Source organism: Neocloeon triangulifer, unplaced genomic scaffold, assembly GCF_031216515.1.
Source record: "Neocloeon triangulifer isolate White Clay Creek 2 clone unplaced genomic scaffold, ASM3121651v1 ptg000001l, whole genome shotgun sequence".
Taxonomy (NCBI): domain Eukaryota; kingdom Metazoa; phylum Arthropoda; class Insecta; order Ephemeroptera; family Baetidae; genus Neocloeon; species Neocloeon triangulifer.
In genome coordinates this window covers 666371-692110 of record NW_026775544.1, presented here as the reverse complement: position 1 = coordinate 692110, position 25740 = coordinate 666371, and the positions used below count along the sequence as shown (strand labels likewise).

Below are 25740 nucleotides of genomic sequence, written 5' to 3'. Positions count from 1 at the left end.
TTATTAAAAAACTAAAACATAAATTGAAATTTGTGAAATATATATTAGAAAATTTTATGAACATTAAGGTGTACAAAAACATATTACAATTATCAATGAAATATAGAATTAATTTTTTTTTTAATCTCTCTAAATCTAAAGAATCTAAATAACCTTTCTCGTCTTTTATTGTTTTCATCACTCAAATAAAATCAAACATTTACACAATAAAACAAAAAACCTGAATGTTCATGCAAGATGTTTTAAGAAATTCTATGAAATAATAATTATTGAACATTGAGAAGCGCAAAGGCAAAAATATAAAATGTCTCTTGATAGAAAAAATATACTCCTGCCACGATGATGAAGACTCATAAAAACCTTAATTTTTGATGCCGCTGATATCGTAAAGTGTTATGGACGGCGAAAAGTCCAGCAGATATATAATATGCAGCGGCGCGGGTCATTATGCAGAGCGGTCAGAATTACTTCTTCGGCTTCGCATAGCGAGGCAATAATTACCTTTTCGGCGGCAGTCAACTGCGGACAGAGAAGAAATTTGTGGAGCGTGGAGATGCGGCGTGGCACCGACCGAATTATTTATTGCAGAGAGGGAATGGAGCAGAAGGCAATAAACTCCTTCTTGCTTGGACTGCTCGTGTTATGAAAATTAGAAAGGGCAAAAAAGGGGCAGAACGAATGAGTTGTCGTCACATGCCACTTGCTTTAATTATCGCAAAATCTTTCAACTGTACATAATTCAAGGATACTATAATTCCATCTTAAATTGCTAATCTAGAATATGCTGAACGTTTTGGATAAAAAAAATGATTAAATTCATTATTTTCTATGAAGATTATTTTTATTAGGACCAATGCACGATTTAATCCGCATTTTTTTTACTGTTTTTTACATATTTCTTTTAATATTCAGAGCGCGCAATAAAAATTTTCAAAAATGCTCTAATTTTTAGTTAGACGAACTCATCTCATTGAGTGGAAATCGCGTTCTCAATTCATGAGCCTCAATGAAACCACAAAATTTTTTCATAATTTTCATACTTCTGGAATTTTTGATTGTAAGAATAGAAATATGGAGTAAATTTCAAGAGCGCTCAAGTAAATTAAATTGGAGTGTTCTTTGTGCAGATAGCCAGTTCCACATTATTTTTAAAAGAATTGAACTTTTTCAAAATGTTTGTGTTCAAATCGAAAATGAGAAAGTTGCATCTTTGTGTTTTACACCGCTGGTGTTAAATATGTAACAATTATAATCTCAATTTCAAAAATTTCAAACTCATCAATCATATCAACAATGCTACAACATTAATATTTACAAAAAAAAAAATTAAGAAATCTCTACGACTACTTCCATTGTCCAAAACTTTCATAAGTTTATGACATATTTATAAATACAACTTAAAGTAAACTAATTGCAAAATGAAACGTATTTTATGATTTGGGGCCTTGCATGAACAATTATAAATCATTCTTTTATTAGTTTCAAGTTAAAATTGGAATCATATCTTTTTTAACACTAAATCTAGATGTTTATTAAATAATAAATAACGGTCTCAACTTTTTGCATGTGATAAAAAAAAAAGAAAGAAAACATAATCTGGAGAACCGATAATAAAATACGAACTTCAGAAAGGTCCATAAACAACTTCTTGATCAATACATAATTTGAACTGGGGAAATCTTGTAGAAAGAATAGTTAACGAGTCAAAAGCAAAACTTTGAGGCAAAGGTTGGGCCAATTTTTTTTTTCACAAATGTCTCCTTGAGTGCTTATTTCTTGCTAAATAAAAAAAAAATCATTATTTTAGCCAATAAAAATAATATAAAGTAATTTCAATTCTTATCACAGATACTGTTTCTCATCTTTTAAAAAGATCACTCTGACCTTCAAATTCAGATTCAGAAAAATGCAGTTTTCATTTAATAAAATAAAAGCACTCACTTCGTGTTGCCGATTTAGATTTTTATTTTCTTCAAGTTTATTTTTTTATTTTTTTTTTATTAACATTTCTATGTTATAAAATTCTACACCTCTTGCAAAACATAATGAGATTTTTCTGCATGAAATGAAAAAATGAATGCAGAACTAGAGTGACTAATCTATATTGAGATATATTTCAGGCATTTTCGCGACATGAAACCCAAAAGGTATATAAATATTAATTTATGCAATGAGGTTCCAATAAAAACAATAAAGTGAAACTACTCTATAGCTCAGAATTTAGCACAAATATTCACGAAAAACGTGCTGGGAAAAATGTAGCGACAAACAAATCCGCCGCCAACAGCACGCACGCTGCACTCTCTTTTATTTTCTCTCACCTGACAATGGGACGCAAATTTTATTAATTGAGCAATGTACAAGTTGGCTTTTCACGACGCCGAACTGCTGGGACCGGCACTGGGGGCACGCGGCGGCGCCAGCGGGGCCTGTGGCGACGCCGAGTGGCGCGGCGAAAGCGCGTGGGTGGCGGAGGGAGAGGCGGCGCGGCCGTGGCAATGCACGCAGTGCAGACAGGACGCGCAGTGTCCGAGCCGGCGCGCCAAAGTGGCTCGAAGCTTCAGCGCCGGTCCCAACTTCAGGCCCAGCGAGTTGGTCAGGTGCTCCTCGGTCAGCAGGGGCAGCGCCGAACCGTCGATCGACTGCTCTCGAAACACCTTCAACAAATTAAAATTCATTTCAATCAACACAATTCACATCATTTTCGGTAGTTGTAATTAAAAAATTATTTTCTGACTAAATTTTTACTCGCGTATATGTGAGCGATTTGCTTTCTAATTTCTTGGAATCAATTTTCAGTGTTCTTTTTTTATATACTTTTCCATAAAACGAACTGATATATTGTTTTATTTAAAAAAAAATTTAAAAAAATGCCACAGGCCAAATTATACATATGAACCGTTTGGCAAACTTGTCATAAGTAATTTTACAATGGACTGAGAATATATCCAATTAATTAGCGCGCGGAAAAATAAAACCCTGTAAAAAATTCGAATTTGCTAAAAATGAATGAATTAATACAATTTTGATGACATTAGCAATATTTAAGTAGCGTTGGAGTTTATTCTTTAAAAAAATTATATTTTTTCTAATTATATAATATTTTCTCCAAAATTTTACCTCAATAGTAATTAAGATTCTGTAGAGCTTTCATTATTTTGACAATATGGCGACGAAAGAAAATGAAAAAAAAAAACGCAAAAAAATATTGAAATAAATCTGTGCTCGGTGGACTGCATTGCAGGAGACGTTTATGCGGATCTAATTGTAAAAAGTGCGTTTCGCTGCATGATTCGTCATGCAAAGAGTTGTCATGGAAAATAATCCCCCAAATGAACACGTACGTATCGTGTAATTCCAAAAAATAATTGACTGACCGCACGTGCTGCGTTTTTCGCTCCGATTTTGACACGGCCGAGTGTGACTGACTGTAAAGCGGGATAAAGAATAAAAATTGGATGCAGCGAGCAGCAAGTCCAAGCAATTTCATAGGACGGTATGCTCTGTCACGCGTGTCTCATTACTAGGAAGAGAGAGAATCTAAAAATCTCTGGCGCTCGCGTGAAAAGCTAATGACCAGCACACCTGTGGCTGTTCATTCCTTCTCACTCAGACCTACCGTTCCGGACGCCGAGCAACTCATTGATCTCGCACGCGGCGAAAAATTCAAAATTGCACCAAAATAATTATTTAAATGAAAAATAAGCATAAAATATTAAGCCAATTTAAATCTATAATTAAAAAATGTTTTTAGATATAAATATGTTCTTTCGTTTAGATTTAGAGTTAGCTCTTTCCTTTATAATTTTATTGCGGTTTTTATTTACACTAAATGCAGTGGCACATAATTAAGCGCAGAGTGGCGACCACCTGTTGCACTTGGCCATCTGTGCGCTACACTGCGCTGCGGACAGTTGCGTTTTCCACAGATTTTTAATTATCAAATTTTCGCCTGCTGCTGTCGCCAGGTTAGAAAAGGACATTAACCCGAGAGCAATAACTTGTATTCCTTTCGGTCATAGATACGGCTGTGAATGTGAAACTTATGATTTCGATAAGTTTTTTTACAAAGTAGACTAAATTTTAGACCGTTATTTGGGCAAAAAATGAGTTTTGGTCAGTTTTATTGCACAAAAAAGACGATCGAGATTTTTTCGGTGTCAAAAATTGAAAATTCCATCGCAAGGAAATTAATATTAATGAAAATAATAAATTGCGTCAAAATTTTTTTTATAAAGGCAAGGAAAAAAACAAATCAAATGCAATTTTTTGACAAGTTGTTACTTAAAAATATCTTGTTCTTATAATTGATCCATATCTCAAATCGCACAAAGCATTGCGGTAATAGAAAAACATTAACAAAAAAACTTTTTACATTATTTTGTCCTTTCAATGATTTAAAAGAAAACCCCTGCACAATATTTGAGTGAAGAAATCACCGAAAACGGCACTCGAGGAGACGTTCATGGAGTGGAGAAAATAGGCTTTGTATTCAATGAAAAATTGTTTTTTGTTCCACCTTTTTCTTTACTCCATCATAACTGATATAGCGGCACACACAAATTTTTCCACATTTCAAATTTAATCAGATATTTTTAAAACAGTAGTTATAAAGAAAAGATGCCCTTAAAAGATATATCTACGGAAAGTAGGAAATTTTGGTAAATTCGTGACTTCTAATGTTCCGATGAGGTTTTAGTGGTTATTAAATTTTTGTAGTCTGTTTTAAACAAATTCAAGTGGGAGTTAAACGCCTTCATACACATTTAACACAGTTTTGAACTTTGAACTGATTGTTATTGTTTAATTGGATGATCTGAGAAAACAAAATAGTTGGTCATTCTGAGCATAGATTATAAAGTTATGCTCCGTTATATTTTTTTAATCCCTTTAAATTTTTGCGAATGTTTGTGTCCGCGCGTCTCTCTTTCTCTTCTCTCTTACTTGAATAAATCAATATCAGTGGTAAAAAGAGCTGCGGGCAAACATGATTTCGACGAAAAAATCCATCTTGCGGTGAGGCGGGCAATTTGGGAAAATAATCGCCGAGCAGCACGTCTTGTTTGATAAGCCATGATTATAGCTTATGACTTGATGTAATTCCGTCTTGCTTGTGCCGTGGCGAGAACGGTGGAAAAAGAGCAGAGATGATCGCGCGGTGGCATCTCTCTCTCGCTTGGAGGACCCAAAGGCCAACGCAGAAAAACAGACCAGGGTCCTCGGTCCAGGTCAGGTGGCCGCGGGGCGCTTGTTACTTGGGCTGGTCACGACACGCGGCGGCGGCCGGGTCAGCAGCGTTTAATGCTGCGCGCGTCCCGAGCTGCATTCCCATCTGTAATTACGAACCCGCCCTGCCGCCCGCGGTAGCGAGCACCAATTATGCGCGCGGCCCTAGCTCGTCCGTCGCGCGCGATCCCTGCCCGCGATACCAAACCCACTCGGATCCGTTCAGTGTCGGAATGATGGGCGAGTTCCCGCTCAGGCCCATTACCGCCAATAACTCACAGATTCATCTCTCTCTTATAATATATTCTCTGCGCAAAAGTTTTTTACTCGTCGAGTCGGACCAGGCCAATATTTTGCGATAAACATCTCGTCCCTCACATGCTTCAGAGACACCCCAAATCACCATGCATTTTGTCCGATTCTTACAAATCGTTTCACATGTTTGCCGAAAGAAGTCTTTCTTCTAGTTCACTCCGGAGTACTGCATTTTGACACCGTAATACACCGTAATATGTAATTTAAAAAAATCACAAGTTTAAACTCGTTTTTTTTAGGCTTTTCTTACTAATAAAAAACAATCTTAAATTTAAACGTGATTTTTTTTAAAATTTGAGCATAATTTTGTTTGGGAAAAATGACTCTTTACAAGTAAAAGCTGCAATGAATTAATTGAACGCAACTTGCCTACTATCATGTGGTCAAATCATTTCCATTTTTCTGTATTTAAATTTTCCGTACAACTGAACTTCACATCTGATTGTAAGCTTATTTTTTATAAAAATAAACAGTCTGTCCGATTGCGACTCCATCCAATCATTGCACGTTGTATTAACTTTGTTAATATATAACATAATATTTACGCCAAACGTTGGTAACTAATTAAAAATTTAAGCAACTTCCTATTAAAAGCATTTTTAACAAAATTCTTATTTAATTATAACTTAACTGTTATTTTTATTGTGATTTTTTTATTTTACCAAATTGTCACAAAAAACTTCATTTTAAAATAGAAATAAACAAGAATAAAAATAATTATATTACGCAGGGACAAATTTAATTGCTGGGCAAAAAAGCATTCAATAATTACTTATTCTTCTCTTCTGAAACTGTTTGTATAATAAATATTGATCCTGAATGAAATAAATTATCTGAATTGAACGGTGCACAGATTTTAAAGATAAAAAAAAATTGGACTTTGAAAAAAGAAGCTTGCTCTGCCTGTTGTTCCAAAGTTGAACAGAAGTTGTCGAGCTGGTCGCGAGCTATATAATTAATGTTAATAATGAGGATATATAATCCGCGGGCAACTTTGCCGCGATAACAATAAATTGCCAAGTCAATGCAATAAATCTTGGCGTCTGCGTTTTTTGCATTATGAAATTCAGCAGCTCGAGTGAGTGAGCTGGAAACAATGAGAGCCTCTTGCTCATTACTGGACCAGAGTTGAACTGTCCCCGGCCAGCAGCGAGCTAGGCATTGCACCTGTCCGCGCACACCTGTGCTTAAATACCGGCCGGCCGCCGCCGCCGCCGCGCACTAGCTGCTCAGAACAAACGATCTTTTACACAGCCTCTGAACCTGATCTGCTTCTTCTGCGCTCTCAACCTGAACCTGCTGATCATGATTCTTCCCCTCTAAATAAATGTGCCCTGGGCGTGGTTGCCGAGGTCATTGGAGCACATGCCTTCCTTTCTTCTTTCTCTATCGCTGCTACCCAACGCGTCGCGCTAACTTTTCATTTTATTTATTTATTCAAATCAGCGAAAAGGTCTTTAGATAGCAATTCAATCTGAAATTAAATTCAAGCTTTTATAATGCTTAGTTTAATATTTTATGACTTATGACTATTGCAAAAGGAGGTTTTATATTGTTTGTTGCATTAAATTAAATTCCAGCTTTTTATTTTTTATGCGGAAATTAAAAAAAGCGAGACTTCATTTTAATTGTGCCCGGTTTAAATTTTTCACTAGCAATGCTATTTAATTTTTGTACAATAAAATAGAAAAAAAAAATATTTCAATAGCAAAAAACAATAACAATAAAAAAAACCAGAAAATACATCAAAACACCAAAAGAGATTGGCACTAATTGGTGATCAGTAATGCAGAAGAACTATTTTATTTCTATGTGATGACCTTCTGCTTGAGGTTTATCAGAAAAAAAAAAACCGAAAAAAGGAGAAGTTCAACGATTTTGATTGCGAGGTAGCCAGTCAATATTTTTTCTTACGTCCGCAGCCGCAAGATCTTTGTATTGGTATATATTTATTTTGGAACCAAGCCGCAGCTATATTACGCAGACATTGCTTTATGGTTCCCACACCGAAATAATAATGGATATATTATTAACTGATGATCACTTCCCATGGCGGACAACGGCATATTTTTGTGTTATTACATTTCTCACAACCTTTGAGAAGTTTTGATGCACCCATTTGTGGCTGTCCAAATCAATTTTGCGCACTTAATCGAATGATTCAACAGTTTGTGAGAGATCGGTACTAATTCCCAGCAGCAAGCAAATCTTTTTATAGATGCGGCCGTTGATTTTTAGTATGGCAGCGACCACAATCAATCATCAAATAAATTATTAAATTTGTTGGGAATTTTTTATTTTATGAATTTAATTTTGATGTGTTAATTTCAAATTATATTAATTTAATTTGCCTATTTACCTACTATGCTGCATTGATCGTCCAAACACTATTTTCTAGACTGCCAGATATGAACATCCGGGTCTCATTTCAATTGCCTGAATTTTTTTGTTGCTTTAAGGAAAATGAGAATTATCTGTTCTATTTGATCTCTCAAAAAAATTATACACGGGAGCCCTTCGGAGTTTCGTGCGACTTTTATGGCAGAAATTTAAGAAATTCGAACACACAAATAATCTTTCCCGCTATAACTGTAGAATTGGAAAACAAAACATGCAGATTTTGAAGGCATAAAAACTGTTGAAAGGAACATTTATATTATATTTCAATAAAATTTTATTCTCATTGAAGAAAATGAAAATAATCATATGAAAATCAAAAACTTTTTCCCTTCAATTTCAAACATGACGTCAACAATGGCACGATTTTAATTGAATTCTAAAACATGAGTAAAGTAAATATGATAAATGCGATAATTGCAAGAATTTCAACTTCCTCATTTTTATAAAAAAAAAATCTGCATATTCAACTTGATAATTTTTTACAAGACGAGCCAATATTAAATTAATAAATAGTAAATGAGATCATATGAGATGAACATATTTGTATTTTTACCGATCCTCCGGAGTGCAAAACCGCGTCAATTGATTGGTCTGTGAATAATCTCGACAGAACAAACCAAGGAGAGGAAAACGAAAAGAATAAGAATCTTTGCTTTATCTTGACAGAGAGGAATAAACGAAGGAAAGAGAGCGGCCGAGTTTGCGTTTCGGAGCAATTACGTTTGCCAAAAGCCACGCGCATTTCCTCACGTCGATCCCCGGGGCGCTCACGGCGGCCTCTGACCCGTGCGCTCGCATGCAAACACGCGCACCCTGTGGGCCTTGCGTGTCCTGCAGAATACCCTCGCGTGGCAGTCCCGGTCCACGGCTCGTGACCTCGCGGCAGCCATCAGGCCGGACCTAATTTTATTGCGTTCAATTATATACAGAAACGTTAAAAGCTGATGAAGCAGAGCAGAAAAGATGAAGTTAATAGCACCTGCAGAGATATGCTCCAGTCCAGCTCTCTTATTCCACTTTATATAGAGCCCAGCCTTTTTTGACAGTTAGATCAGTCCAAGCTTTTCATGATTACTACATTTTATGGGACCTTAGGTTTCTTTTCTCATTTTTATGTATTTTAAAATTCCGGAAAGATGCGCGTGTTCGCATCCGATGAAGCCTTTTTAATTATATAAAATTATAATGTATTTTTAGTGTATATTTTTTTAATTGAAATATTTCTTGCAACTTTGATGCAGGTTTATTCATATAAATGATCTTTTTTTTGTACTTTTTCTTATGCAATAAAATAAATGGAGAATAAATTAATTCCAATGATAATATTTTTAACGGTGACAGTAAATTATGTTGTTGGGGTGATTGAAAGTGGCTGTTCCTAAATGGTTGACTATGGAGTTCTTTTACGGGAAAAGTTACCATTCTAGAAATCAGGAATGTCGTTTTCTTAATTAATGCTACATTTTTCCCAATTTTTCCTACGCCCTAAATATTTTAGGTGTGCTTTGTGTGCGAAATTTGCTTTAAAAAGTAGTGAAATTTTCAAATTGAGCTACTCAAAAATGGTAATCAGAAAATGATTTTGGCGTAAAAAAATATGCTTTAGAGTGAATAAAGAATGTCAATTCTCAATAGGAGTAAAGATAATTATTCAACATCTTTAGTTTTTCTTTTCCTTATTTTTATTTTATTATTAATTCTATAATAAATAATTAAATTTTTTTTAAATTAAGGTGTTGCAAAACGTTTTCATGCAAAACCTAGCGTTTAAATTTTTTTGAAGCAGTGCTGATTAGCTCTGTTTGTTAATTCTGAATGACTGCAATTTTGATGGAAAGAATTTTGTGACGTAAATTTGCAAATTTCATTTTGGAAGAGTGATTTTTTTATGAATTTCTAAATATCCCAAGATATATTTCAATTTTCCGAATCGAGACGAACGAACGGACTGCAATCGTGGCTCTATCTTGGCGCGTTGATCGCGGCATGAGCTGCGCGCGGTCCTTGACAATGGGCCGCGCGCGATCGGCGATGATCGCAAACGAATGAGTGGTGGCGATGTGTTTTGGTCAAGTGACAGGTCAGCGCGTTTTGTGAGGGAAGGGCTCGTGTTGCGAGTTCACGAGAGTACACTTGTGGCCTTGGTCGGCGGGCGGGCGGGCGGCCGATCCGGCGAACGGGCGGTAGCTCTGGGCTACTGGCAGGCGGGGCGGGGCAACTGGAGCAGAGAAGGTCACGACCTGAGCAAGGTGGGGCCTTTGCCGCCGCCTCAGGGTTGCTTTTTTACGTTGCTCTCGTCAGTCACGCCATATCATCCTCTATTATTGCTGGCCGGAGCCGCGAGCGGACGACCTTCCGACCCTGCCAACTCATCTCTCTCTCTCTAAAAAAGTTTAATTGTCTTCTTCTCCGAGACTGCTTTTCAATCTCGAATCGACCAATGTGTCTATATAAAATTTTGATTTGTTAGGGATGTGTTACAAGTTTAAGCGTCTTCACACCGCAGAAAGGAACGGAAGCAGAGTTGAATCCTCTCTGCTTTCTCAATGAAAAAGAGCAACGAGCCGTGAAATTCCTATTTCCCTTCTGTGTGACCGGATGTGACCTTCTGACCTGAGGTGGCCACCGCGGTTCACCGCAAGGCGCGTCTTGCAACCAGTGTGGAGCGGAAGAACGCATATGTACATCTTGCGCGCTCAACAACGGATGGCTCTTTTTTTATTGATAATAGTAGAGCGATGCTTTCATTCTAGTTATTTCCTTGCAAAGAGTTGAAAAATTGTATGTATTTATTATATTGTGAGACAGAAAGGCAATAAATAAATAACATAATAATATATAATATATTCATACTTACTAACTTATTGGGTTTTAAATTGTGATTTGACTCTTTTTGATCATTTTCAAATTATCTATTCTTATTTTGAATGTAGAACACAAATAATAAACGACGAGATTTTTATCACCGCCGCTGGCTAATGTCAAGTAAACAAAAATTATTATTTCGGTTGTTTATTAATTTATCCAATATTTCTACTGCGTAGATTTGTGCATTTTAAATCAACAGATTTTTTTTATCTTTCATAGCTGGGGAATTAATCAAAAAATTTAAAATTTAAAATTTTTAATTGAATGTGAATAAACAAAAACGTTATTTCGTCTCGGGAAAAGATTTTAATTTTGAAACATAAATTAATGCTAAATTTTTATATTTTATATTCTAAAGGTAGTAATTACATTTGCATCTAACAGAAAATTTAAATTGAAGTTTTGACGTTAAAGTTTCCAAATTTTTGCAAAGTATGAGAGATTAGGGGCGGCAAAGTCAAGTGTTTTCCCATAGGAAGGATTTTTCAGGCGAGACTCGAGTGTCCCAGGGGCTGCGAGTTATATGGGTAAAGATCTGCTTTTAGCACGCCCATTGTTAACCGCTCTTCATAAATCTTTAAAACATTGACGTATAAGAGCTCCCTCATTTTGGCTGCTTTAATTATTAATGTTGCTAAAAAATACTTTGGTCTCCGCTTTCAATTTTCAATAAGTGGGCGATCGCCACAAGAAAATATGTACAAAAAATATGATATATCACTGCTCGAAAATGGTCATTAAAACAGCTGTTTAAATCAGAGATGTATAGTTGTAGAGCGACACACAGGAAGTTTGGTATTAATAACGCGCAGCGTGCGAGCAGGTGCAGCTGCGCAATCTGCCAACGAGCTGCTGTGGCGCGGCACGGCTCGGCAAAAAAGGCAAAGCAGGATTTATTGATGCCACGCAAGTCACCAGACCTGTCTTGTTTCTGTATGAAATTATCACACGGCTGATTCCTGTCGCCGCCACCACAAAAGCTTTTAACTTTATAGACTTGCGTTAGTTTTCTTGTTGTTCAACACAATCACCAACATATTTTGCCAGTGTTGCTGAAATGATGATAAATAACAACACATACGACTTTCAGATTCAAAATCAAATCGGATTGAATGTATAGCAATAATTGGTCACATTTTTCTCAAGTCAGATAGTAAAAATGGCAAAAATCCCGTAGGCATCGCTATTGGTTATAAATGGGAAACGAGTCTTGAGTAAATTTATTTCATTTTATCGTGTCACGAGAAAAAGCGCGGAAAAAACTAGATCAAACTTCAAAAGCTTTCCATAAATATTAATTTGTATTGCATACTATACCATTAATTTTAAATTTTTATTATAATTTTAGTCTTTTAACAAAATTGAGTATTGTTGTTATTCCTCAGCCTAATTTCAAATGAAACATTATTTGCCAAAGATTTAATTAGCTTTTAGCTGAAGAATAACAAAAATGCATTTTGTCAAATCTAATGTAATCAATTAAGCAATTATTTATGCGTTTATATTGAATATTTATTTGTTCATCCCGGTTTATCCTTTTTTACTATACGCCATTCGGATTTAATATTTAATTGCAACAATATACCATTTTTTCAAATTGCACTATTCTAACACGCGATATAAGAAACTTTATTAGCTTAAATGCATTAAACTCCCACGAGAATAAAGAGCAGTCAAGTTGCATTTACGGACAAACGCGCGAGCAAGCGTGCGACGGACAATTTAGATTCTCCATTTCTTGCCTCTCGCTGCATGTGTATACAAAGAGCATTCTATATTATCCTCTCACAAAAATCATCAACCTTATATAAATGAAGAGCCGAGCTTGCGCGGCCATAAATAAATAAAACGGACGACCTGGTCCAGCAGTACACTGAATCACGCCAGCCAACAACTGCTGCATTATTCATACCGCATAACACTATATATTAAATATTAATGTACCGCAGAGATTTCAACCTCCGGTAAAATTAAAAAGCAGATCGGCATTTTTTACTCATATCAATTGCTTTGTTTATCTTTCAACAAGTGGCATCAATTCTTTAAATTTTGTATTTGGGAGAACGGATTTGTGAATCTTGTTGTTATTATTATTTTTATTTATTTATCTTCATTTTAACAGCCACATTGTTTCTATTCAATTCGTTAATTGTGTATTTATTTTTGTAACGCAAAGTCTATTTGTAAGAATAATTCAGGTTGTTCTGAGCCTGTTTATATTTATAACAGTTAATAATATTTGAGATTTTTGCTTTATTTCCGTTTTATGTTTTTGCAAGAAACCTTGACAAATTTTTTCCTTTAAATGGATTGTTATAATTAAAACCTCCAAAATTTGCACCATAAGGTGTAAACTGCAAAAAATATAAAACAAAATAAAAGTTTTCTCTTACCTCCGTGTATTCTTCGCAGATGTCGATGCTGCCAACAAAGTTGCACACGTCCTCGACGCCCCAGTGCGAGACGCCCTGACCCTCGCAAGGCCGGTCGGTGCACAAGGAAGGGCAAGTGTGGCCGGCAGGGGCTGCAGGGCCACTGTTGGCGCTGCCAGAGCTGGCCGAGCGAGGGGGCGGTTTTGGCGAAACGCTCTTGAGCTCTGAGCGGACCTTTTTGGCGAGGTGTGGCGCGGCTGCGCTCAGGTCCAAAGGGCCCTGTTTGCCCTTAAAGTACTGCTCAAGGTTGGCGGAACGCACCATGCTGAGCAGCGCCTGCGTCGAGCTCATGTCCATCATGCCTGGGAAGCCGAGGGCAGGGTGGCCCAGCAGAATCGGCGACGGCTCGCCTGGCTTGGAGACCTTCGGGGTGGGCACCTCGGGTGCAGAGGTCGCCGCTTCGGGGAAGGGACCTGATTTAAGGTAGCCGTTTCTTGAGCAGCTAAAGTAGCTGAAACCACAATCAAGCAAAATCGTGTAATTCCCATTTTAGTGCGAATAATTTGATAGTTTTGAAATATTTATTGAATGAGCAGAGTAAATAATTTTTATAAATTTTCATAGGTTTCATATGTTAATATAATTAAGGAATATAACGTAATGTAAAATTTTTTTAATGGTTTTTGCTTTTTTTAATTGAAGCTGTTCAACACTTAGTAATCAAAGCGCGGGATATATTTTAATGCATGAATTTTAATGTTTATATATAAGATTTTTTATCAATTCTGAAGTTTAACAGGTTTATTTTTATAAAACTAATATAATAATATATCGCTTGATAGGAGGAAAACACGATCCTTCTGACGATTTCCAAACATTTTTAGGTTTCAGTACATAAGAATTTTCAAAAGTGAAACTGTTTAAAACTTCAGATATTGCTTTAATATAATATTTTTCCATTTTTTACTTACTCATTTGGATTAGAGTTGTTGTACTTGGCTGCCAGGCTGCGCATGAAATCGCTGTAGTTGCGGTTCATCATTTGTTCCATGTGCTTAAGAGCGGGCAGGTTAGCGCCGCTGGGAGACGGCGCGGGACTTACCCTCTCCGTCTTCATTTCAGCCATGTCCCCGCTAAGGGGTGCGGCTGCCTGTTGTGCACGCCGCTTCCGTGATTTTGGTGTCTCCGTGGTGGCTTCGCCTTCGGTACCACCTTCACCTGCAACAGACGCAGAAAAATTTATCAGTCAACTAATCATTAATTATTTTCCATTCAAGATTTAAAGTGATAAAATAATACAATATTTCAACAAAAACAAAAAGTGAAAAAGCGCATTTCAAACTTTAAATTGAAGACGTGCCCCACCGAATTGATTACAAATATTAAGGACAAGAATTAGAAAATTATTGGCAATAAAAGAATTAACAAATAATAATTAGGAACAATAAGGAATTTCCATAATTATTAAAAATTATCGTTTTGGCCTTACTTGATCGATGATTTTTTTACCGCTTAATGGCAAGACAAGTTCATTTGATTCGGAAACATTTTTTATTTCCAATGGGGCCCACGAGCATTTTACTAGATCCCGCTGCCGAATCTGTCCCAATGCAATATTCCATTCCTTGTTTTGAGTTGTTGCAAGAGAATAAATGAATTGAAGTCAACTTTATCCATCTAGACAGCTTTTCATACTGAAAGGTACCCATGGATTTTTTGTATTATTTTCGAAATGGTGAGAAAATTAAGAACGCTTCGACCACAGCATTAGTAAGAAACGGCGTTGCACGGCAGTGACCCGTCCCATGTGCCTTTCTTATTACAGAGCAGCCACCGAACCGAAACTCTCAATTCTGGGAAGCGCCTCGGCCTGCAGTTTGTAATGTATTGATTGATGTAACGCGCAACGTCGGCTCGTCATTAGGGTGGGCATCAAGGCGTGAAACATGCACCGAAATGTTCAGCGTCACTCTAAAATATTGGCTCCCGGATCGAACGACACGGCGCGATTCATTCCCACGCCCCGCGATCCACATTAAACACGTTTTAAGATATCTAATAACGCTGCAATGATTTTGTGCAAAAATTTGAGTGACATTTTTCCAAAAAGAGTCAAAAGACGAGCACAAAAATTTCGTCAAACAAAAAGTAAATTGAATGTTACCTCGTCTATATCTTGAAATTTTTTCACAGATTCACACTGTCAATTTTTGGGCAATTACATAAAAAATGTAACAAAAGTTAGCCTGGTGAGCCTTGATTTTTTTTAATATTTTTTCCCTTTTTCTTTTTCTGAACCGTCTCAAATGGGGCGCACTGCGATGAGAAATTTTATCGCCGTGATGAACTAGATGAAGGCAATAAAAAGTGCAATAATACAGCATAGCAATAAACTCACAACTGTATATATATTGCACGAAATTGCTGCGACCCCAACGCTAAAATAGGGTAAATCTGTTCGCATGCATAAATCAATGCAGGTGAAGTGATTTGCAGAATTAGTCATATTTTGAAATTGCAAACAATGAAAAACGCCATAGGAAAGGCAAATCTGTGGACTCGAAGCGAGTCGGGGAATGAAAAGAAATGATGGCAAATAAAAGAAGAGCAAACATTGCGAGAGAGCATAATATATAGAATCGTATCTAATGCAACTGCTGGGAATGGATTTGCGGCCGCGTCTGGGATGTCCAGCGGGGTATTGGACGCTGGACCATGCGGCCGTGGATGAAAAACGCCGAGCAGTCGTCACGCACCTGTTGGACCTAAAGTGCCAGTCACTGTGCAAACAAAAGCAACCACTGTTCACGACCAGCGAGCCTTGGAAAAAGAGAGGCTACCGCGCCGGCCGCTGCACAGAGATCTTCCTTCGTCTTCATAATTTACACAGCCGAGACTTGGTATGGTTTGTGGTGCACCAGTCAATCATTAAACCTGTTCTGATAAACAATATAAAAGTTTTATCTGACCCAGGAATATAGTGATAATTAGGAGGGCAGCGACAACACATTATTATTTTACAACTTTTGATAGAATTGTCTTCTTCAAGCATTCTTTAGTTTCCTCTAAATGCAAAATATTTACTGTAATCTACGTATTGCTTAAAAGCGTGTGGTCAGGGCACTTATGCAAGATGTGAAGTATTTTAAAAGTTAGATAAGCCCAATTGCCAAGTAGCAACCCTTGCGAAGAATAGTAACTTCACTTTTCTTTGAATAATAATCTTTACAATCAATGAACTTTTCCTTAGTAGAGCAATTCATTAAATTTAGCAATGATAAATATCCTAAGAATTAAGATTATTTTACAAGAACTCCCTTTAAAAAGGCACGAAGCGCGGCTCCACTCTAACGATAAGAGCAACTGACAAATTGTTAAATATCTATAGCAGAGATGCCAAAAAAGAGACCAAAAGCCAAAAGAAACATGGCCACCCTGCAATTTAGAAAAAGTTCAATCACTATGAGTTTGAAAAAGTTTTAAAATTCCAATATTTTTCTTCAATCACTAACATTTTGTTATTTCTTGTTTCATTTCAATACAAAAACTTTTCCCAACTTAAAAATTTTATTGTTGAATGTTGAATAAGCAAGAATATTTTGTTAGGCAGACACAATTTTAATGGGAATATTATAAAAAGTTCTTGTTCTTTACTATTTTTATTAATTTTTATCTTTATACTTTATTTAAAGTAAGTTTTTAATTAAATTATTTTTAATCAACTATTTAATTTTATATTTACGAGAAATAATGTTAATCAATTTGCTACCATTTAAATTTTTTTTCACAAAAGAAATACATTATAATAATAGTCTGTCGTTCGAGTCTCAATATTAGTATCCCTTTTGCAACCACTTGTGTCTTCATGTAGTTTTTGGTTCTTATTAATTATGACTTGCGTAGAATAAAACAATAAAAATTGGCCTATAATTTATCTTTTGAAAATGGAATTACATTAGAAAGCTTTCCACCGTAATAAAAAAGCTGTATCAAAATATGGACGATTTTTTGTCATACGATTAATCTTAAATTGATAATTCCATACAAATTTACATTGTCACGCGCCCAAGTTGGTGGAGCACTTTAAAAAAATATGCTTCTTAGAATAAGTCGTTGGACAAAATGCATTGTGGTGAGCGGAGAGGATTTCAATAATGCAAAAAGCACTATTTGTCACAAGGCAGAATAAAAACATTTTGACAAAGAGTAAAACAGTATATTATGCAGCTTATTTATTGAGAGCACTCTTCGTTTGGGCATCTCACCACAAACTCAAAACGATCTCTCAGTTCAATTCGCTTGAAATCAAAATGCTCACACAAGAAATAAGTACGTTCTCGGCCTCAATGCCATGCTCTGAATCCTTCCGCTCTTTTTTTTCACTGATGGCCAGGGTGCGCGGGCAGGACCATTATCAGTCACGCCGTTGGTTTCTTTAGCAGATACCGTGGAATGATTAATAGAATCACCCGCAGCAGCAGAAGCTTTTCTCACATCTCTCTCGGTTGCACACACCAACGAGTTTAATATTAGCTATTCACAATTATTCACAAGCGATTTTAATTAGCGCCGCATTCAGCAGCGCGGGGGCCAAAAAAAGTTATCCACGTCGCAGCCTGGTTTCTCCATTCATTGGAAAAAAGGAGGGAGCAATTTTTCAGATGCTTTGACAATTAGCGGCCAATTAGATATAAGATTATATAGATAACGCTGAATTTTAAGAATTTTTTATGATCTAATAAAAGCTATTTTTCAAACAGGATACGGTGAAATGATTTGATTCTAAATATATTGGGCTTCAATATATTAAAAAATAATTTTTGAAACTTAAAAATTGTAATGGCCAAAAATAATTAATCCCGGTGAAAATTCGTGAAAAAGAGAGCAATAAGTTCCCTGCTTATTACCCCTGCACTAATATAGCCTAACAAAATTGGAGTGTCAAACACTCGCCCTTTCGTTTTAGCCTTCCGCAAAAGCAGCATGAAATACTACGCCAATTGACAGTCAACTCATGGATACAATTAACGACCTTCTGTTTTTTAAAAAGTGCCTGGGCGGCCAAACTGACTGACTATATGATGTGATGGCGCGCATCAGTTCTCGTGGCGACTTTTGTAACAATTGCTTTGCTGTTGTTGAAGGTTATGAATTGTTCGGTCAGTCCGTGCTAGCCACTTTTATCTAATGATCAAATTCATATTTAAAAGAATCAGTTTGAATGATTCAATTCGATTTTCAAATTATTATATAATTATGATTATTTCATTTAACTGCTGCATGAAACATGGAACCAATTTTTGTTTTCTTTTTTAAACACGGCATTGTAACAAAAACAAACAAGTTCCCTGTAGACTTCAGGGAGATTTGCGCGTCAGTATTCAGCGAGGCCCTTAACATTTATTACTGCGCCTGAAACCCCACGAAAATATTTTAATAATAAGAGTCAGCAATCAAAATTTTGGCCATGATATTTAAATTTTACGCTTTTATATCCATATCCATAGTTCTCTCATTTTTTTTTTGCTGCAAAAATATTGGGGGGTTTTAAGTTAAAGCAAATAAGTTACTCTTAACTTTGTTATAATTATTTAATTTTTAATTTGAATGTAAACTGACTAATAAAGTGAGTGCAACCATCTTTAATAAGCTACTAACCAATCCTTTTAATGCTCTTTTTTACAATTTTTTAACTCGCTAGAAATTTTATGGATTGACAAGTATTTTGATGACGTGCACCGTATTGTGATCGTGCCAATTAAAATTGTCATTCGCCATCTATGATTTTCTGGATCATTTTCTATATCATATAGTTGAGAGGGGGCAAACGGGAAAATCAAAATGCGGATGATTTTCATTGTTAATTAATATTACTGCCAATATAAATATTTTTTTAAATTATAATTTATTTGAAACACTCAATGAAATAATTATGTATCATTGTAAATTTGGTTTGTGCAGACAAAGAATATTTATTTTATTGGACACATTGGAATTGATTTAATATAACACAGAGTCATGTTAACTTGGATAAATTAATTATGTGCCTTTCTAACGTTGAATTGGTAAATATTAAAATTGAACACCAAAATTTTGATGTTTGTAATTTATAATTTAAAAGTAAAACAATAAATAAAGTTGGTTCAAATGCATTAATAATTAACAGACACTTTATCGTTTGTCGATGGACAAATTGGTTATAAATTTAAAGCAAAGAAATGAATTGGCCTACCTGAGTAACACCAAGCGGGCCACACCACTGGGCTGACAGTGTCCAGCTCTCTCATCATCCCAACACGCACTGCACCGGCTGGCTTGGCTGGCCGGCGCGGTGGCCCTTCCTGCCACCTGAGAGAGGGAAAAGGTAGTAGTAGGGCGATCGCGAGAGCAGGGCTACCGACGCCGGCCAGCAGGTGCACGCGCTCGGCTACCTGCGCCGGCCGCCCGCCGCTCCTCCCTCCTAATGACACGCGGACGCTCGTTCCAGCGCGCCGTGATTTTCACACGCACGCACCCTTCATCTCATGAATCACTCCTTTTATCGTGCGCACCGCCTAAAGTTCGGAATTCCAAAAGTGCGTGATGAGATTTTTCCACGTGGTAACTTTAAATCGAGAATTAACAATTCTTAATGCAGTTCAAGCGATTGATTTTCCGCCACTTGAAATTAATTGGGTGAAGTGGTCAGGTAGTTTATTTTGATAGAGACGAAAAATGGAATGAATTTCTAGTTTTGTCAGCCACAGAAGAAACGCTCAGGGCTCAGTAGCTTCCTGCGTTGTGATGGAGTAAAGTGAATGCGGTACACTAACTTTCAAAATTTAAAATTTTGATTTTTAACAGACGGGGTTGATATTTAAAAATTTTAAATTGATTTATTCCTATTTTATTATTTTTTCATCTTTTGTGAGTTTAGCAAGAAAGTTTCAAAGCGACAATAATCACATTTTTTTTGCAAGCAGCCAAGCAAATTTTTTGTTTCTAATATCAAGAAAAATACGAAAGCCCATTTTTCTCGAAATATGTAAATTATTTTGATAACTTGTCACATTTTTATTTACCACAATATTTATATTTTTTTTTGCAATTTTTTTCAGTTTTCCATTTCAAATTTTAATTTAAGTTTAAAAAAAGAACTTTGGCCGTTCTAGCTATTTGTTTTGTCCCGTCGCGTCAAACATTTAATCCTGACATAATTTTCAAAATTACGACAAAATTAAATTTTGTCGCTTTTCAGAATTCCTCTCTGAAGACACCACCTAAATAAGCGCGATGTATACAAGGGGCTGACACTCTCATTGCAGTGCGCCCATTGATTTTCAGCACGCCTTATATTTGAAGATGAAAACAAAACACTTTCTCTCTCGATATTCAATGTAGATCAACAAAATGTTTGTAGATCAAATTTGCAGAACCAATTCACAGAATTCTCCAAAGATCACAAATCTTTTGGGCGACAAATCTAAATTAGTAAAAAAGCAAGAGACAAAAACTTTTTCGTAGCCAGACCCTTAACATGAATTGAAAATCAAAGATTTTTAGGTGCACACAGCAGGCAACGGCGTATGCGTTGTGGCTCATTAGCACGCAAATCGCGACTGCCTGGCCTTGGGTTGCCGTGACCGCACTGTAGATGCTGCGCGGCGACCTCGCCACCTTCCTGCCACAGTTGGCAGTTTTCGGATATCGAACACCCTTTTACAGAGGCAACCAGAAATGATGCACACAGGACATTTTCAGACTGAAAATCGAAGTTTTTGTACGTCAGTCAATTAAAATTTAGTGTCCCTAGTTTGAAAGTAAAAGCTACTAAAAAAAATCTGTGCTAATTTTTTTATAGCTCCTACGTGTCAAAGGCTGGATGGAGAACCAGGAAGTGTGAATTTAAAATTAAATAATTTACTTGCACAAGTTTGACTCGATATTGGAACGCATTTGATTGTTAAACATTCAGCGCTATACAGTTTTTTTTTTAACATATTCAAAATTCTAAAATTCTATTAAAAATTATGAACTTTTTTCGTTTTGAACTGCCAAACGCTCCATATAGGTATTAAAATCGTATATCCTGTCAGCCTAACGAACGTTCGTCACCAACTCAATTGATTTCCTCCAAACATCATAAATCATAAATTACACAAATTAAGTATTCACAATATTCCAATTCGTAGGAGAAAAAAGAATTAAAAAAGATTAGGGACCCAAAAGTGCCACCAAACCCTTTAACAAAAGGATCCGCCTTGTCTGAAATTTAAATTTTCTCATGCCAAGGAAGTCCTTTCCTGCTTCATCCTTTATCCACATTTTTTCCATTTTAATTTCTTTATTCCTACGGCCAGCGATCTTTTATAACTGGCACAATCAGCTCCTTGATGTCTATGTCGCTGAATTTGTTCACTTCCTCAATATCGCTGGATAAGCATGTGTGTTTTTTTTTTAAATTGAAAAAGAGAAAATTATAATTTTTACCTTCCATGGTAGCGCAAATTTTTAACTTTCAATAAGAAAGAAATGTAAAGTGTCACGTAGTAGTCGCGTGTTTTTTTATTCATCGTAAGAAATACAATGCATGTTATGTCGAGTAAAAACAGACAGAGAGACACGTTTGAATTTTGTGAGAAGCTGAGCTGCTCCTAGGTGTAGGTTGCTTTTGTGTTGAAAATGAGACGTGATTGAGCTCATGCAGGCAGCGCGCAGGTGATAAATAGTTGCCCGTGTAGGTCACTGGGTTGTACAGAGACCGCCAGAACAAACTAAATTATTTCAAACAAGAAGAGGTGGGTTGGCAGCTGCTCTCAGAGTGGGAAATTTGTTGGTACAAAAATTAGCGATATAATTTTATTTTGTTGAAAATAATTATTAGAGACATAACTCAGTTTGAATTTTTTCGTCAAGAAAACAATAAATTAATACAGAGATGAGATCAAATAAAAAAATATATGTTGAAAATTAATAATAATAATCTAGATATTGACAACTCTTAATATTTATGTTGGATTAAAATTAAACTTTAGACACAAAAGTTTAATCGACACAGCTGAATTTGAGTTTCTTCTACTAAAAAGAGTGGAAATACAGGTGCGTAGTTGATAAAACTGCATTATTATTTCTTTCTCCTAAAGCAAGTTACTGCGTTGAAATAGCATCGCAAATAGACGCGGCCCTTCTGCTGGTTCCGACGCTGCAAATCCATCTAAAAATATTTTTTTCAGAGTTAGAATATTTTCAATCAACAAGATAAACGCTCAATTAATAGGAGTTAGTGTTCAAAGTCATTAAATTATTATTGCATCCAATTTTATTGCATTATGGCGTGATGTTATAAATATCACCCTTTGACAATTTCATCTGCAATTAGCATTGTGTGATTTCCATGACATAATAATCATAAAGGTTTTTATATAACACGTTCTTGTTGTTTATATGTTTTTTTAATCTTACATTAAAAAATTCCAGTTTATAAATAAAAACACTTTTTAAAGATCCTCTTGCAAATAAGATAATTAAAAAAGGATTAAATTGTTTTAACCAATAAAAATGGGTAATTTTCTGAGCCATGCTTATATGCTGTAAAAATATTTAACTTCTATTTGTGAATTGTTGAAAACTGACAATAAAATGCAGTGATTCGTACCTGTTCTGGCTGTGCTGCACTTGTGTTGAGTGTCTCATCATCAAGGGCCCTCTGCAGGGCGATCATCATTTTATCAAGCACCATGGCTGTCCTTTTCGGCACAGCAAACTGCAACACAAACAGGAGAAGCAGTCAATTTGCTCCAGCGAACGTGAAATTGGATCCTGGCCCATACGTTACACTCGTTTGCAAACATGTAAGAAAATTCGGGCCAGCAATCTGAGCTACTGTCTCAGATAGTGTCGTTTTTCCACTTATATTGTAAAAGTGCAAAAGTCAAATGTCAACAAGGTAACTTTTCTAGCGCACAAAGTCTTGGAAGCCGCGAAAGTCGATTAACAAGCAAGGGTGCCGTGGATTTATTAAAAGATGCGGTTTTAGCAATTTTTTCCAAGAAGAAACTTTTTCAGGCCACAAGTCTGCATTTTTAAAAGTAATTATTTTTCTGCATCGCACCTAAAACTTGCAAAGTATTCAATTTTAAAAATTTTTGCAATTATTAGCCGCTGAAATTGCAGATTCTGCAAGAATAATTTGGAAACCTTATAAAGTAAATTAAGAGGTTCATATAGTGCGCAGCTTTTATAATTTGCTGCTGATTTGATGAACCAATTTACAATTAAATTAAAAGGAAAAATGGTCAATAAAAAAAATATTGTAATCAATTATTTAATTACACAAAATAAGTAATTGATAAAATACAATTAAAAATTAGACAAATTGCCAGATTCCGTCCGAATGATTTTTCTCACTAGAATATTTAAATTATTTTTAATAATTGAAGTCACAGCCAAAATAGCGTGGATCAGATTTCATTCAAACAGGTGAAACACACAATAAAATTAAAGAACGATTCACAAATATTACCATAAATTTATATCCTGTCTTTGTGAATTAAAAATTTTCTATTGATTTCCATTGATAATTTTGAATCAAGCGGTGCATTTGTTGAGCCAAAGCAACGATACTCACGTAATTTTGGTCCGGTAGGAGAGATTGGTCCTCGTAGTCGAACTCGGTGGCTGGGCGGGCGGTCACTTTTGGGGCACGTCCAAGCAGCAAAAGCACCAAAAGTGCAGCGCCCGCGAGCACGTGGAGCGACGGCCACACGTTCATGTCTGCGTTCGGCGCCTAAGCCACGCTCTGCCTTTATAGCAAATCACGCCTACGGTGGGGGACATGCGTCAACTTTGCAAAATTCCTCTTATTCGCTTATATTTTATCATAAGTAGTGCGATCTCGGATTATAAAATTTATTCTCCTTCTCACATCACATCAGTCAAATAATAGAATAAATAGAGAAGAAAAAGGGTTTATATTTTTTTTTTTTTTTTTTTTTTTTTTGATTCATTTGAATAGACTATGATCCTGCCAAGCTCCATTCGGTGCTTATCGGCTGGAAAGTCTACCAAATTAGCCAGGTGCCGCTGGACTTTATGAAATGCCCCCATTTGGTGCAGGAATTCCAACAACTCGAGGAAACGGCACAAACCTCGAGCAGACAAGTTCGGCGCCTTGCGACACCTCCCGAACATGAGTGACGATACAGAGCACTTTTTGACGCGCTAACAACGTCAAAGCATTGAACTCTGTACCTTCGTATTGGTAGCCTAACACTCAAACCACTACGCCACTCACGCCGGTATAACTATAGCAGTTTTGCTGAAACGCCTACAGTAAAAAAAATCACAATAAATTTCTCTCTCTCAATCAACATTATTCCAAAGAGTTTTCTGATTTTGACCAAAAAATGGTGGACCATGAGGCGTCGCACTACCCATTAATTAAATCCCATCTAAAATTAAATTTTATTTTCAAAATTCACTTAAGGCAAGAAAAGCTGAAAAAATATCGTCATTGCTACAAAAATAAATTTAAATCACCATGAACTCTGTTTCTCACTTCCAAATTTTATTGTTATTGCATAAAGCTCATAAATATCTCTTTTATCTACTGTTTATTCTGTTTGAAGTGTTAATTTTACTTCAAATTATTTTTGCCGTTCCAGAAATTTTTATTTCCTCAAACGAGCGGTTGGAATTGTCAGTGTTTTAAAAAAATCAGCTTAAAGAAAGATGCTCCATCCTCAAAATATAAAAATTATGTTATATTTTGGATAAATCTAGAGATTTTGATGCGCGTTGCAGATGCTCTCTTGGATAATGTGTACTTGAAAGTCAATCCGGGGTGGAGTTGTATTTTATTTTATGGAGTTTTCAATTTCATCTCAGTTTACAGAAGCTATTCAAAATTTACCTTGAGCACTAATAGCTTACAATACAATCTAACGGACTAAAATTCCCGAAACGACAGTTTGAATAATTGAAATAATTGGCTCGGTTACCCAATAACCTTCAATAACAGCACCAATGCTACCTATAATTCAATGATTTCATACTTTTCCTTCGCGACTCACTCATTTTTTACTTGATATCATAATTTTCAGTGAATTTATTGCATCCCGGCAGCTTAAGAGGTCAAATTCACTGCCTCGCTGATTGAAAAAAAAACACGTTGTCAACTTTGTGCAATCATTTCTGAGCACTTTAAATGAGCGAACATTTTCCTGTAGATTCAGGATTCCGGTGCTGTGAAAATTGGACGCACCTCTTTAGCGCGTTAGGCAACCGGTTAAACGTAGCGATGCAACAGGTAGCCTAACTTTTAAGACCAATTGGCGATTCATACACGTTGGCGAATATACTGCGTTGCGTTGGCGGATGTGAGCAAATCAAGGTGCCCCGCTGGGTTCATTTGACTCGACTTTTCCATTGGCGGCCCCTGGGCTGTGGACACCCCATAGCGGTCCGCGCGCGGGTCACTCGGCAGGCGTTTTACGCCTATTTTATGGATTCATCATTGAGCTGTGTGATTTACTCCAGTGTCTGATTTTTTTTACTCTGCACCTATTTATTCTAGACCTTC

General features: G+C 36.2%; 2 protein-coding genes across 2 annotated transcripts; both read right to left on the bottom strand.

Moving 5' to 3' along the window:
* Window positions 1-859: 859 nt before the first annotated feature.
* On the bottom strand, window positions 860-19555 carry LOC132198581 (uncharacterized). The gene is made up of 4 exons (XM_059622693.1): window positions 19414-19555; window positions 14153-14399; window positions 13203-13692; window positions 860-2657 (listed from the first exon to the last, which is right to left on the bottom strand). Exons 1-4 carry the CDS (start codon window positions 19469-19471, stop codon window positions 2373-2375), a joined length of 1080 nt encoding a protein of 359 aa, XP_059478676.1. The 5' UTR covers window positions 19472-19555; the 3' UTR covers window positions 860-2372.
* A 2147-nt stretch (window positions 19556-21702) lies between these two features.
* Window positions 21703-23931, bottom strand: LOC132195464 (uncharacterized). Its single transcript, XM_059617483.1, has 3 exons — window positions 23788-23931; window positions 22816-22923; window positions 21703-22374 (listed from the first exon to the last, which is right to left on the bottom strand). Exons 1-3 carry the CDS (start codon window positions 23929-23931, stop codon window positions 22285-22287), a joined length of 342 nt encoding a protein of 113 aa, XP_059473466.1. The 3' UTR covers window positions 21703-22284.
* Window positions 23932-25740: the final 1809 nt, after the last annotated feature.

Coding starts and splice junctions, on each gene's coding strand:
- LOC132198581 (XM_059622693.1), bottom strand. CDS start 19,471: ATGATGAGAGAGCTGGACACTGTCAGCCCAGTGGTGTGGCCCGCTTGG. Junction 13,693..14,152: donor AACAACTCTAATCCAAATGA/GTAAGTAAAAAA, acceptor TTGTGGTTTCAG/CTACTTTAGCTGCTCAAGAA. Junction 2,658..13,202: donor TCTGCGAAGAATACACGGAG/GTAAGAGAAAAC, acceptor AATTTGTTGAAG/GTGTTTCGAGAGCAGTCGAT.
- LOC132195464 (XM_059617483.1), bottom strand. CDS start 23,931: ATGAACGTGTGGCCGTCGCTCCACGTGCTCGCGGGCGCTGCACTTTTG. Junction 22,924..23,787: donor TCCTACCGGACCAAAATTAC/GTGAGTATCGTT, acceptor TTTGTGTTGCAG/TTTGCTGTGCCGAAAAGGAC. Junction 22,375..22,815: donor GTGCAGCACAGCCAGAACAG/GTACGAATCACT, acceptor AAATATTTTTAG/ATGGATTTGCAGCGTCGGAA.